The sequence below is a fragment of the Scophthalmus maximus genome, chromosome 3 (genome assembly GCF_022379125.1).
Source record: "Scophthalmus maximus strain ysfricsl-2021 chromosome 3, ASM2237912v1, whole genome shotgun sequence".
In the NCBI taxonomy this organism is placed as follows: Eukaryota; Metazoa; Chordata; class Actinopteri; order Pleuronectiformes; family Scophthalmidae; genus Scophthalmus; species Scophthalmus maximus.
In genome coordinates, this window is record NC_061517.1 from 18,729,732 (window position 1) to 18,742,462 (window position 12,731).

The following is a 12,731-nucleotide window of genomic DNA, read 5'->3' on the forward strand; positions in this document are numbered from 1 at the left end:
GGAGCAGTCGGCTCCACAGGCAGCTCTCCTTCCAAGCTTATTCAACACATCCGGTGCAATAATCTACAGAAGGGCTCCGCTGGGGTCTGGGGATAGATAAAACAAATTAATTAACATTTCCACTCAGTGCCGGCCATCGAGGTCCCGAGACAAGGGGAAGCAGCTAGCGGTCTCGCAGGCGACCAAACCATACTGTTTGTTTTTCTTCGGCTCAAAATCAGAAGAATTTATTGGGTTTAATACTGGAGTCGCGGAGTCATTTGAAAACAAAGGCAGAGCAAAGCCTGGGCCTCCTTTTCCCCCTGAAAGAACAAAGTACTGAGACAAAGTGTGCAGTGCAAAGAATGACATCACTTTTGGACAGCGACTACCAAATTGGGTTCAAGGCTGGATCTTTTTTCTTCTTTTTTTTTCAGGCTCGCCTTCCCTGGATTTTTTTTTTTCCCCTCCTGTGGCAGTGTGTGGTTGTGTTTACATAGCTTGTAGAGAGTTTATAAATACAGGCAGAATGGCAGACGAAACAAAGTTTTAAGCTTTATTTTCTAACAAAAACATCATCCCCCTGTCATCAAGTCAGCTGACGGTCCCAAGTAAATTTTCTAACATTATGCTGGATGGAAAACGCAGGAAATGCAGCATCATTATACAGTAGCTCCGGCAGCCAGGAAATACCAACCATTTATAAAAACCCGGTCCTCCCTCATGATGTATAAAAGGGAAAAATAAAACAAAAGTCAAACGTGACTGAGCTAAACTCCAAACAGATTTATCATTCCGTCTTCTCTTTTAAAATGGTGAAATGTCTTGCAGTGGTCGCAAAGTCGAGGGACAAATTCTGAAGATCCATTGTGTATGATCCACCAGTCTTGCTGTGAGACAGTCCTGACTATTCGGTAACAGTTGTGGTGGATCAGAACAATTAACTGGTTTACAGATGTAAGCCAGCGACACCGTCCGGTTAACAGAAGTCCCAGAACTCTGTGTCCCCCCCCACCCCCTTCCTCGGTCAGGCAGCCAGGTGTCCTGCAGTTCCAGCCTCAGAATTTGAGGCTGAATCCTGGACCGACTGCCGACGCTCCCTGGTTGCTGGTCGTCAGGTGAAAGCCCGTGTCCCTCAGGTCATCGTCACCCTGGAGAGAGCGAGAGCAGAAACACAGGTCATTCAGTTATATGACACCTCTGATACTGTACTCTGGTTAGTGTTGGAAAACCCTAAACCTGAATGGTCCCTACTGAGACATTTCGACTGTATTCCACAAGTATGCATGAACGTGTTTAGAGCTGCAACAGTTAATCGATTAATCGAGTAGTTATCGACTACTACATTAATCGCCAACAATTTTGATAATCGATTCATCGGTTCAAGCAGTTTTTATGGGGAAAAAAAATTCTCAGATTTCAGCTTCCTAAATGTGAATATTTTCTGGTTTCTTTGCTCATCTGACAGTAAAATGAATATCTTTGGTGTGTGTACAAAACAAAACATCACCTTGGGGTTTGTGGAAACACAATCAATTTTTTTCACCAATTTTTCGATCAAACAAGAGAATCAATTCATCGAGAAAGTAATCGACATATCCATCGTTAATGAGAATAATCGATAGTTGCAGTCCGGAACATTTTTATCATTAATATTATTGAAATTATTATTCTTTGTTGTCAATCTGTTTCATAAGCTCTTCCACCCCGACGAGAATAAAGATGAGATTATAACACCAAACAAAAACACCTGTGATTTTTTCTTCTTCTAATGGCATCATCGGTCTTTAAAAAAAACGACTTCTGGGTGGGTAGGACCACTGCTGAAAACATTAAGATCTAAAGGGTCCTCATCATGGAAAACACGAGGAGGAAATACGCGGACACGAAGCAGAAGCCTGTAGGTCTGTAATCTATTTAACACAGGACGGCGTTCGGAAAGCCTGGTAGCTGTGTGTAATGGAGAAAGTGGAGCCTAATGTCCTTACCAGGTGACTGTAGCCCAGGCCTCCCTCGGGCGGACGGGGACTGGTGCCTCTCTTCACCCTCTGCTGCTCGCTCTTGGCCGGCCAGGTGGGGAACATGGACGGGTCAATGGGCAGCGGCGTCTCCCGGAAGTACTCGTGCTTGAGTCCCTCATCTGACAGGATCCTCTTACTGGGGCAGTACGTGAGGAATCTGGAAAAAAACAGGCAGTGACGGTGTTCATATGGAGACGCTAATACACTTAAAGAGTTCAGGTTGTTTGCTCAACCATGGAGGTGACCACAGGGCACTCAAGGCCCAACACTGGGCATATGAAGGGGATAACCTTCCACTTGTGTCTAAATTATGTTTGTTTTTAAAATTCCAAGAATGTGCACTCCTTCCTGGTTTGCTCCTGCCCAGATCCCCGCTGATTTTTATCTAAAGCATGCAGACCAACTATTTTGTGGGGTAGAGGATCAGTAGTATTCCACACCTTGAGGCCCATTATTACAATTAAAATCACTTATCTATTAACTCTTATTCTTACACTTCATTCACATTAAATGAAGAGCGTTCAGAAGCAACTTCTAAGGCAGGATACCGGATGTCTCGACCTTCAAACACTATCCCACACAGAGGGGTGTGATATTCCAAACAACTCTGCAATGTCTACCTGCGCTGCTCTGTCTGGAGCGCTCCGAGCAGTCATTCTACATGTTGACCTCCTGCAGTCTCAATATGTCACTGAGTAAACGTTTCATGACTCCTCTGACAGCTGAAAGGCTTCAGCAGCGCTGGCCAGGTGCCAAACTTCCACTGGACCGTGATCACCTCTGGCAGCACAGAGGACATGTTGTTACCAGCCCCTGCAGCTGTGGTGTGGTTTAGTCATTTAAAGGTGCGGGCTAAAGGCTCTGTGGGTGGGAGAAGATCTGAGAGAGGGGAGCGCATCGACGCATCTCTGCTCTTTGTAGCCACTAAACAATGCTGATGTGCGAAATGTGCAAGAGTGAATTATAAAGCCATCATCCTCTGTGTGAAAATGATTTTCCGTATTAAATGTGTGTAACCGAAAACATTTTTCCTGTAGTGTGGAGCATCACCATGGTGAGAGTGTGTGTGCGTCTGTGTGTGTGTGTGTGTGTGTGTGTGAGAAACAGAACAGGAGGATGGAACGGGACTGCTGCTGCTGCTGCTAAGGTATGCTGATGAATTACCAGTCCACTACCGTTGTCATGTTTTAAGTCAGCCTGCCAGAAATGCACTGACTGAATAAGCAGCTCTGGAAAGAGAAACAGAATCTGACAGAGTAGCAGCACGTTCATCCAAGTAAGGCAATTTCCACTGTAGGCGTGATGCTGTTTTTTTTTTTTTTACTGATATCACGGGTTGAGATTTGCCTTTCACTGACGTATAATAAGGTCACGGTCTAATGGACAGAAACAACACAGCAAAATGCATATACAGATGTTTTTAATGGACCAGACTTAGTATAAAGTCTCCAAATCTGGTTTTAAGTGTGTTAAAACTGGTAGCAAACTGGAGAACCATGATCAGACTCACAGTGATGCAGAAAAGATGCAGTGACAGTGTGTGTGTGTCTGTGGTGTAAAGTTGTGCGTGGAAAACAACGACCTATGGAGATCCCTACTTGTTCATGAGGTCGAAGCCCTGGTCCGAGAGCAGCGCTCCAAAGCGTTTGCGCAGGTTGTTGTAGGGATACTCTGTGAAAGTCATCTTCTTCACAGCGGGCAGCTCGTTATAGCCGGGCCAGATCTTCTCACTGGGTGACCCCAGATCCTACAGACAGGTCGGCAGAGAGATGCATTCAATATATTTTACATCTCGGTAGAGTTGTTCATGAACCACAGACACGTAGTAGTCAACCAGTCCTAAGTACATTTCAGTACTGTGATTAATCAGTGGCGAGGCCTGTTGGATGACATCAGAGCCCTGAGTGACACACACACACATATTTTAGGCAAATCTTCTAATGAAGATGATTCAGCAAACTATGGTGATCTTCTCAGACACATTACTCCCTAAGCTGAGTCGACAGCTACCTACAGCTCCGCCCTGTGGTGGACTGCGGAGCTGCGGCCGGCTGGCTGGCTGACTCTCTCACACACACACACACACACACACACACACACACACACACACACACACACACACACACACACACACACACACACACACACACACACACACACACACACACACACACACACACACACACACACACACACCTTCAGAGAGAGACACCTTCAGAGAGAGACAGCTTCAGATTTACAGGCAGTGAACAGAAGAGCGTCACCCTTTACCGCAAGGCTCGACTTCATTTTATGAGGGGAAAATGAGGGCATTCACCTTGAAAACCTTGTTAATTTGGTCGATTTCAGATTTTCCAGGGAACAGAGGTTTCTGGGTCAGGAGCTCGCCAAATATGCAGCCCACTGACCACATGTCAACGGCTGTGGAGTACTCCTGCGGAGCGAAGAACAAACACAGTGGCAGTTCCATAGAAACATCAAAGTCGTTCAGTCTTCCTGGCGACTTTCTTCTACATTGCAGTTTGACTTTGTGTGTGAAAGTGGATGCGCTCCGACGGGGCCGCTGGACTTCTGATGCTCAAATGGTGTTTCGTGGTATTTGGTATCTTGAGGTCAAATGCTTCACAGATGTTGTCGCCTCTTGATGAAATATATATCTTGTGGTAAAAAGGCGATTAAGATGATGTATCTACATCTGAGAGAGTACATCCCCTTAATGTTTCTAGGTTTAACCACTGCATACAGTAGGTATTTCATCGGCTCATGTGATGTGGGGCAGTCTTGTGAACTTGAATTCTCACCTTGGCTCCGAGAAGCAGCTCCGGTGACCGGTACCACAGGGTCACCACTATAGGAGTGTACGGCTTCAGGGGGGAACCGTACTCCCGCGCCAAACCAAAATCGCCAATCTACAGTACAAGACACATGGGGGAAAAAATCGTTAAGACAAGTATATTTTATTTGGAGGAAAATAAATCATTATCTCTAAAAACTGTTCTCCAAAAATGTTTATTTTTTTAAGCCCTGACCTTTCATAGAAATATCGAACAACCATAATCTCATAATAGTATTGGATTTGAAAAGTTGAATGATGAGAGTGCAATTTGTATTTGCCACTGTCGTCTTGAATAAAACTCACTCTGACAAACGTCTGTACAAACCTGGTTTATTTACATATGGACCCAGGCTGCCGGACACGGTGCCAGAAACTCACGCTCTAATTGACTTTGAGTAATCATGTGCTGTTTGTGCAACTGTGCTGCTTCTAGCTTTGGGGGAAAGTTGTGCACCACCGAAAGACGGATTACAGGAAAACCCTTTTTTGAGTTTGTGTTTTTTTTTTTCAAAATGTATTATTCACAAAACATTTAATCAAATCATAATTTCAGGGCTGGAACTGGTGGAATTGACCTAACTACACCAGTGCTCTTAGGATTTCACATATCTCAGTCTACAAGGGAAATACTCTTACTAGAAAATTAATTTTCATATTGCCATTTAACAACAAATGTAAGATGGTCAACTTTGCTCTATGATCATTGCCCTAAACTGATGCTTACTACAGTAGCAGATGCTGCAAAAAACAGTGTAAAGTGCAGGAGAATCACAAAGCAAGCGCATCAGATCTGTGGACAGCCAGAGTGGAGAGACAGTTTTCATCTCAAACAGTAAGCTGTTCGCTGCATAAAAGTGAAATGCACGAAATGCCACAGCTGAATCGAAGGTAGGACAAATCCCATTTAGCCTTTGCAAATATTATATTGGCAAGAATCCATTTCTATGGTCTGATGAGACCAAAATGTATCAAACGTAGATGTGTGGGAATATGTTATATGTAAATGGTCTAATCTGCCCAGAAAACAGTAAGAAAGACTTAAATCAATGACGTGGAAATGAACAAAAAAGGAATCAGCAGTGAATGCTAAACCTACCTCACTATTTATATTTTGGAAAATTATTGTAGAATATAATTTTTCAGCAGACCCTTTAGGAAGTAGTCGTTGCCATGGTAACAACGAGAGGAGGGGCCATATAAACGACAGCTCCTGTAGGTCCCTGGGATCCCCAGCATACCTTGAGGATTCCCTTGTGGCTCAGCAGCAGGTTGGACGTCTTCAGATCGCGGTGCAGAATCCAGTTGTCGTGGAGATGTCGGACTCCTCGAAGCAGCTGAATCATCAGAGTCTTTACTTCGCCTGTAAGAGAGGTGTCATGCTTTAATAAGAGAGACCTCCACTGCTAGGGATAAAAAATAAAGAAAAGTCAATCGCGAAGAACAAGAGCAATGGATGTCTAACGTCACCTGGCAGGAAAGGCTGCTTCATGGTTTCCATCAGACTCTTCAGGTCATGTTCTACATAGTTCATCACGATGTAGATCTTGTCCATGTTGCTTCCAACAACTATTTCCTGATACAGTCAGGAGGAAAGAACAGATTCAATTTTTTTTTGTAGAACACCACCAATAAAAGAGCTGATGCCCAAGTTAGCGTTACTCCACGTTTCCTCACCCTCACTGTGACGATGTTCGGGTGCTGAGCCTTCAGAATTGTATTGATTTCTCTTAAAGAGGTGATGGGAAAGCCCTCCTTCTCTTTCTCCATCTTCAGCCTTTTCAATGCCACAATCTCATCTGAAAACAGTAGAAAGCATTTTTGTTTCATCAACCAACAACTCCAGGTATCTTAAATGCAGATCTATCCGCTTGTTTGTTTTCATACCAGTCTTTTTGTCCTTGGCTCTGTACACCACACCATAGGTTCCCTCCTCTATTCGATTCAGACACTGGAATTCCTCAACACTGCGACAACCCTGAAAACATCAACACCAACAATATAATTAACTGACGACCTCAACATATTGCACCACTAACTTGTATTAGTTGTTGACACATATGTCACTTTGTGCTGGTTTTGTACTGACCTGTAGAGCAGGCAGATATTTGGGGAGCTCCTTCTTCTGCTCCGCAGGGGAAATCGGGGGGGAGTCAGGGATGTAGTTCTCCTCGGGAGTGGGGGAGCGTGAGTGAGTCTGAGATTGGGGGGTGGGGTCGCCCTCTCCTGCTTCTTCATCCTCCTCCTCCTCCTCCTCGTCCTCCTCGTCCTCCATGTCCTCTCCGCTCAGCTCAGAGTCATGGTCAAAACGGGACTCTGGCACTGCGGGGCAAAAGGTCGCGTTAGCTTGATGCTGGTGAGTGGCATTGATCAAAGCTAAAAGAATTTAGATATCAATCGATCACTGTTATTCACACTGGATCTGATATTGTTTGTACGATACCATATTTGTTGATAATTTTTAAAAATGTTATTCAATTTTGGACAAAAACTTACAATTATCATCAACTACTACTTGCACTCTATGCACATTACAATTTCCTTGATCACCTCTTTTTAGTCAAACTATTAATCTCTATGATGTATTATGTTAAGAATGAATTTACAGACTGAATTATTTTAAGTGGCCTTCTCCACAGACGACTTTTTGACATGTCACAGTAGGAAATTTACAGATATAAATAATAAATGGACTGATGGCTGATTTAAATTTAGCTGCTTCAGTTTCGGGGTCTAGGTATTGGTATTGATATACTGGCACCTGGGCTTTCTTCCATCCATGTTTTCCAGATTCAAAAAAATGTTACATAAAAAAATAAAATGCTGGACGCCTTAATGACTTTCCTAATCCAATGAGATCCCAGATTACAATTGGTGAATGTTGACATGTTCTAATTGGATCAGTGGCAGAGGTGTAACGATTCTCCAAATGCACAGTTTTGTCTTTGGGAAGTCTTTAATCTCAGTGTTATTTTCTGCTTTGGGCAGATTAAACTACTACAATAATATCCAGATTTAGATGTGTAACGGTATAAACTTTGAAATGAAGAATTCATTTTTTTCACATTAGTAGAGATACGAGAAATCAAAGTCAGCCAGTCGAGGAATCACATTACTCCTCATCAGTGATACACCCACCTGCAGGGATGTGATTTCCATTTTCCCTCTCCTCCTCAAAGTCTTCTTCCGACTGCTCATCCTCACTCACATCTTCTAAAAAAGTAAAAAGCCAGTGTTAAACCTGCGATGCTGTAAAACTGAACGTGTCACAGTGAAATAAGTCAGAGTCATTGAGCCGCATTCTGAGGTTTTACCTGCACTCTGCTCCGACCTTCCTGAGCCTGAGACAGACTCCTCCTCCCCCTCCTCCTCCTCTTCTTCCTCCCCCTCCTCACTCTGGCTGCTGGACTCTTCATCGTCATCCTCCTCCTCTTCGTCGTCAGAGCCTGACCCTGATGCTGGACAAGAAAGAAATGATTGGAGCGCAACTTTCTTTAAAAATAATCTCAGGAAATTCTGGTGGTCATGTATGGACACAAGTAAATTCCTTCGGTGCCTCTGATCAACTTATCCCTTCTTGTACAGTTAAAAAGTCTGATATCGACCATAAGTGAGTGAGATGGAGTTAGATCATCCATTACCTATGGAGGATTCTGCAGTGCTGGTCTTCCTTTCGCTGTCACTGATGTCCTGGAGGTCCGCGAAAAGGTTTTTCCCCTCCGGCTTCTCCTCCTTTGATGCTGAAGACAAGAGGTAGTGTGAGCTATGCTGAAACAAGAGTGATCTCTTAAGGAGTCGTTGTAGGATATAGTTACAGTTAATAAATGGATGCAAACAGAGACTAACTGGCACTTTTCCGTTGCTCGCTGTGTTCAGATCTGTCTCGGGCAAGGCGGTTGGGACTGCGGCTGTGGTGACTTTGTTTTGTCTTCTCATCGTATTCTTCAGGTAGCATTCGGTGGTGAGACGGCACTGAACAAAGGAAAGTCTCTTATTATTATACACCTTACATTCATCATAGCCCTAAAGTTTGGTGGTAGGACCGAGACAACAGATTATTGTCTCTGTGTGACTAAAGTCACAGGGAGACCGCTCGCTTGGCACTGTGCAAAGTGGAAAAACACACGCAGCAGGTGTCTGCGTTCGCTCACTGACCGTCTCGTCGAGTCCCCCTGTCTTTGCGGCGATCATCGACCCGCCTCTCTCGATCCTTGAGCTCCCGTTGCTCTTTTTGCTGTTCGCGCAGCTTTCGGTCCCGTTCGCGCTGGCGCTCCAGCTGCTCCAGGCGGTCCCTGTGGTCCAAAAAAAACCCAGGAGAATCCACCCGAGGTCTGTTCAGACAACCAAAAGCCCAGTTTTGTCATTGATTGCTGTAGTTTTAGTTTGGGATGATAAAGTTTGTCACAGTTAGTTAACGTCTTTCCGATTGCTCGGTTACCTTCACAGCTTTACTCAGTGATTACTTTACTGACCCACATGAATCTGCATTTCTGTCTAAAATCAGACTGTAATCCACATTTTCATAAGATTCAAAACATTTTTGTCTAAACTGACATGAGATTGTCTACTACATGGTGCCTCTCTAGGGTCAACGCTCACCTCTCTCTTCGTGAATGAGCTCTGGCCTGGTCCATTCGTTTCTGCCTCTCCCAGTCTCGCTGGGCTCTGACCTCGTCCCACTGACGCTTCCTGCGTTCACTCTCCCGCTCTTTTTCTTTGTCTTTGGGGCGTGCGTGTTTCCCTGCTGTAGGAGCAATAACCATGAGTGGAATTGGACGCACAAAATACATTTTTGTTTATGAAATTGAAAGCACACCTCCTTCATCAGAGTGACTGCGATGACGTCTTTTATCTTTTCTCTTCTCCTCCTTTCTGTGGTGAGATTTGTCTTTCCTCGCCATCTGCTGTGGAGGCTTGATTGCTAGTGAATCATCTTCTTCTCCTCTGCAGGAATTAAAAGAAAATACTTTGGGATTCCAAAGAGCCAGTGGTACTGGGTTGTTACATATTTTTTCAAACGATTAGGAAACACATTTTTAACTTAAAATACTGCACACTTGCTTACGCCATAAAATAAAATATCTTCAATAAGCATTCAACATCAACACATTTAGTGGTGTTTGTTTTCTGAAAAATTCAAGTACCTGTCCTCTGTTGAGTCTTCCTGTGTGTACGGGGAATTACGAATTGTTATTTCCATTCTTTGATCCCGTAGTTCTCCTTCCTCCGGAGTGTCTCGTTTGGATTCCCGATCATCCGCCTGTGGAACAAGGCCCGGTGAGAACTATACGAGAGAAAAGGAGCAGAGTTTTAGCCTCAAGTGAGACAGGAATGATTAAAACATCCTCCGATGAAGATTAAGGAAGTTGACACAAACACCATGACGTGTATTGTAGTTACAGATATTTGCAGTCAAAGGCTTTCTCAATCAGAGAACTATAACCTCATGTTAAAGCACAAATAATAGAAGTAAAAAGACTCAACAGAAACTGAAATTATCTGTTACAATTAATATTTTTTTGTAGACAAATGTGTTTTCAAGCCATAGTCTATTATACAATATGCTTTTTGCAATCATTTATTTTCCAAACTTACCACGTGGAGCTTTAATATAAAATTTCTACAAGAGCTAGGATGAAGATATTTCATCTTTGACACTCTATCAACATGTAGGTGTCACAGACAACACTTACATTTTTCTGGCTCTTGGGATCGGCTCTCTCTTCTAATTCTCTCCTGCGTTTTTTCTCAAGTAGAATTTCGTCAAGAGTTTTTACTTTCCAGGTCTCCTTTTCGTCCCCCATCAGCATCCACTCTGCACCGCCTGGTCCACATCGCACACACATACACAACACAAGTGTTTCTTACACGTTGTCTCAGCACAATTCCATCTGAACCGTGAAGAGTCAGGCAGAAGTAGAACAAAAATCAAGCAAAATAAACATAACAGGTCCATTTCAAAGAATAACCAACCACTTATTGGCCATCGTTTTTTTTTCCTTCAAACTGCTGCTCTACTCAGATCTCTTTCACAAAACGGATATTGATCTCAATGAACCCAATTCAATAAAGGTTCATTCTGTTCATCATCCCTTTCACATTTATATTACTCGTCATTAAAACCCACTGGTAACTTGAATGTCACTGACTGAAGCCTCCAGTCTGCTCCTCTGGCAAATACCGATAATGTTAAGAACTCTTCGCAGATTTTCAGATCAAACTATGATTTCGAGGCCTAGAAAGACGCTTCTTATTCCCCAAACAGTTTGGTTGCGGAAACATTTTTTTTTACAGACAACGAAACACGAATCGAATCTCACCATGTCCACGACAAATGTATTCGTTCAGTTGAAATCGACTCAAGTTTTGTATGTTTAGACTTAAATATGGCGGCTATCGGTATTGCGGAGGAACATAACATTAGCTGATAGGCTAAGTCAGCGACAGTTAGCTCGCTAACGTTCCAGTTATTTGTTCATGTTAGTGTGGGTCAATGGTTAAGTAGTAGCACGTGCCAGCGCATGAAGCGAAATGGTGGTTATTTACTTCCAACCCGCGCTGTGTTGTGAGTCAAGCGTGATGCTAACACACGAGCTAACTAACGGCAGCTAGCTGCAAGTAGCACGGGTGACTGTTGCTGAATAACTTCCTGCAGCCAACTACGCGATTTAAAAAGGAAACACTCGGCACAGCTGGTGAAGGTATTAACCAGAGACCCCGTGCCTGTGTCTGTACCTCTCGTATGAAGCCTGTATACAGTAAAAGATTAAGTTATTCACAGTGCAGGTGAATTGGTTAAACAAACCTGAAATATGCGCAGCGCTTTTATGGCACACCGGAAGTGTTTAGGCGGTGGTGGCGTTTGAAAAACGTCCGGTGTGAAACAATGGCTTCCTCCATTCCTCCCGTATATAATATTATATATATTATATATTATATATTATTATATAATATAGTATAACATAATTTTGTTTTCCAATTTTAACCAACATGTAACTTTTTAAAAAGACGAAGTTTTTTTGATGTAGCAGGGGCCATGTTCTATCACATTATAGTTAACGTGAACTGATTAGTGTCACTGCAACAATTGGCTTTGATCTTTCTTATCTTACACGGATACCCAGCCCTGTTTCCGTGGTGATGTGGGATAAGGATGCTGTAGAGTTCTGCTATTCTGAATATTATATGTAATTTTTGCAGTATATGTAATGTTTTATGTAACAAGGTCTTTATTCAAAATGCCAGTGCATTATTCATTGTCTACCTGTCCGTGATGGAGCAGCAATGATATTAAGCCATAAACCCCACTGAGCCTTCCAGAGTCAGCACTGTACAGCAAAAACCAAACAAGTACAGACCACCTGCCTTCTTCTAAGGCCCATGGATCCTGTAAAAAAACTCCCTGTGAAGCCTTGAGCCCAGGAGGCAGCCTTAGCATGTTCCTCTAGCACTGGTGTAAAAGTTAATATGTAAACTGCAACAATAATGTTTGATGTTTGATGTTAATCACAGAAATAATTATTTCTTGACAGTAAAAATCTGTTAATTTAGCTCCTCACATTCTCACTGTTACATTTGACCAAATCACCCTTTCATGCAGGGGAGGAAGGATCACGAAATGCATAAAAATAAGCATTTATGCTTTCCACTATCAGCACAGGATGTGATGAAACCGGAAACTAACGGCAGCACTTACAGGCCGAATTGCCCTTTATCACTGAGTAGGTGTCATAAAAGGAGGTGAAAGGCCACAGTTGGAAAACAGCCAATGAATTTATTACAGACTTAACTGAGAGAACACATGTACAAGAGCCAAGGTCCCATTCTAGGAATGGCTCTGTCGGTGTCAGTCTCTGTCTCTGTCGTGGCTTTCAAAGTGCCCGAAACCGGAGCTTTAA

At 43.2% G+C, this 12,731-nt stretch overlaps 1 protein-coding gene across 4 annotated transcripts; it reads right to left on the reverse strand.

Moving 5' to 3' along the window:
* Positions 1-521: 521 nt before the first annotated feature.
* On the reverse strand, positions 522-11,782 carry cdk11b (cyclin-dependent kinase 11B). Of its 4 annotated transcripts, none has more exons than XM_035644643.2 (20): positions 11,639-11,782; positions 10,527-10,657; positions 9,978-10,117; positions 9,650-9,777; positions 9,433-9,574; positions 8,989-9,125; positions 8,680-8,805; positions 8,475-8,573; positions 8,148-8,291; positions 7,972-8,046; positions 6,923-7,155; positions 6,721-6,811; positions 6,511-6,632; positions 6,304-6,409; positions 6,075-6,196; positions 4,802-4,909; positions 4,318-4,434; positions 3,599-3,747; positions 1,968-2,157; positions 522-1,130 (listed from the first exon to the last, which is right to left on the reverse strand). In XM_035644643.2, exons 2-20 carry the CDS (start codon positions 10,641-10,643, stop codon positions 1,038-1,040), a joined length of 2,439 nt encoding a protein of 812 aa, XP_035500536.1. In that variant the 5' UTR covers positions 10,644-10,657; positions 11,639-11,782; the 3' UTR covers positions 522-1,037. The 4 variants fall into 4 exon arrangements, with proteins under 4 accessions (XP_035500536.1, XP_035500534.1, XP_035500535.1 ...); XM_035644641.2 differs by having other exon boundaries at positions 8,989-9,164; XM_035644642.2 differs by having other exon boundaries at positions 9,433-9,577.
* Positions 11,783-12,731: the final 949 nt, after the last annotated feature.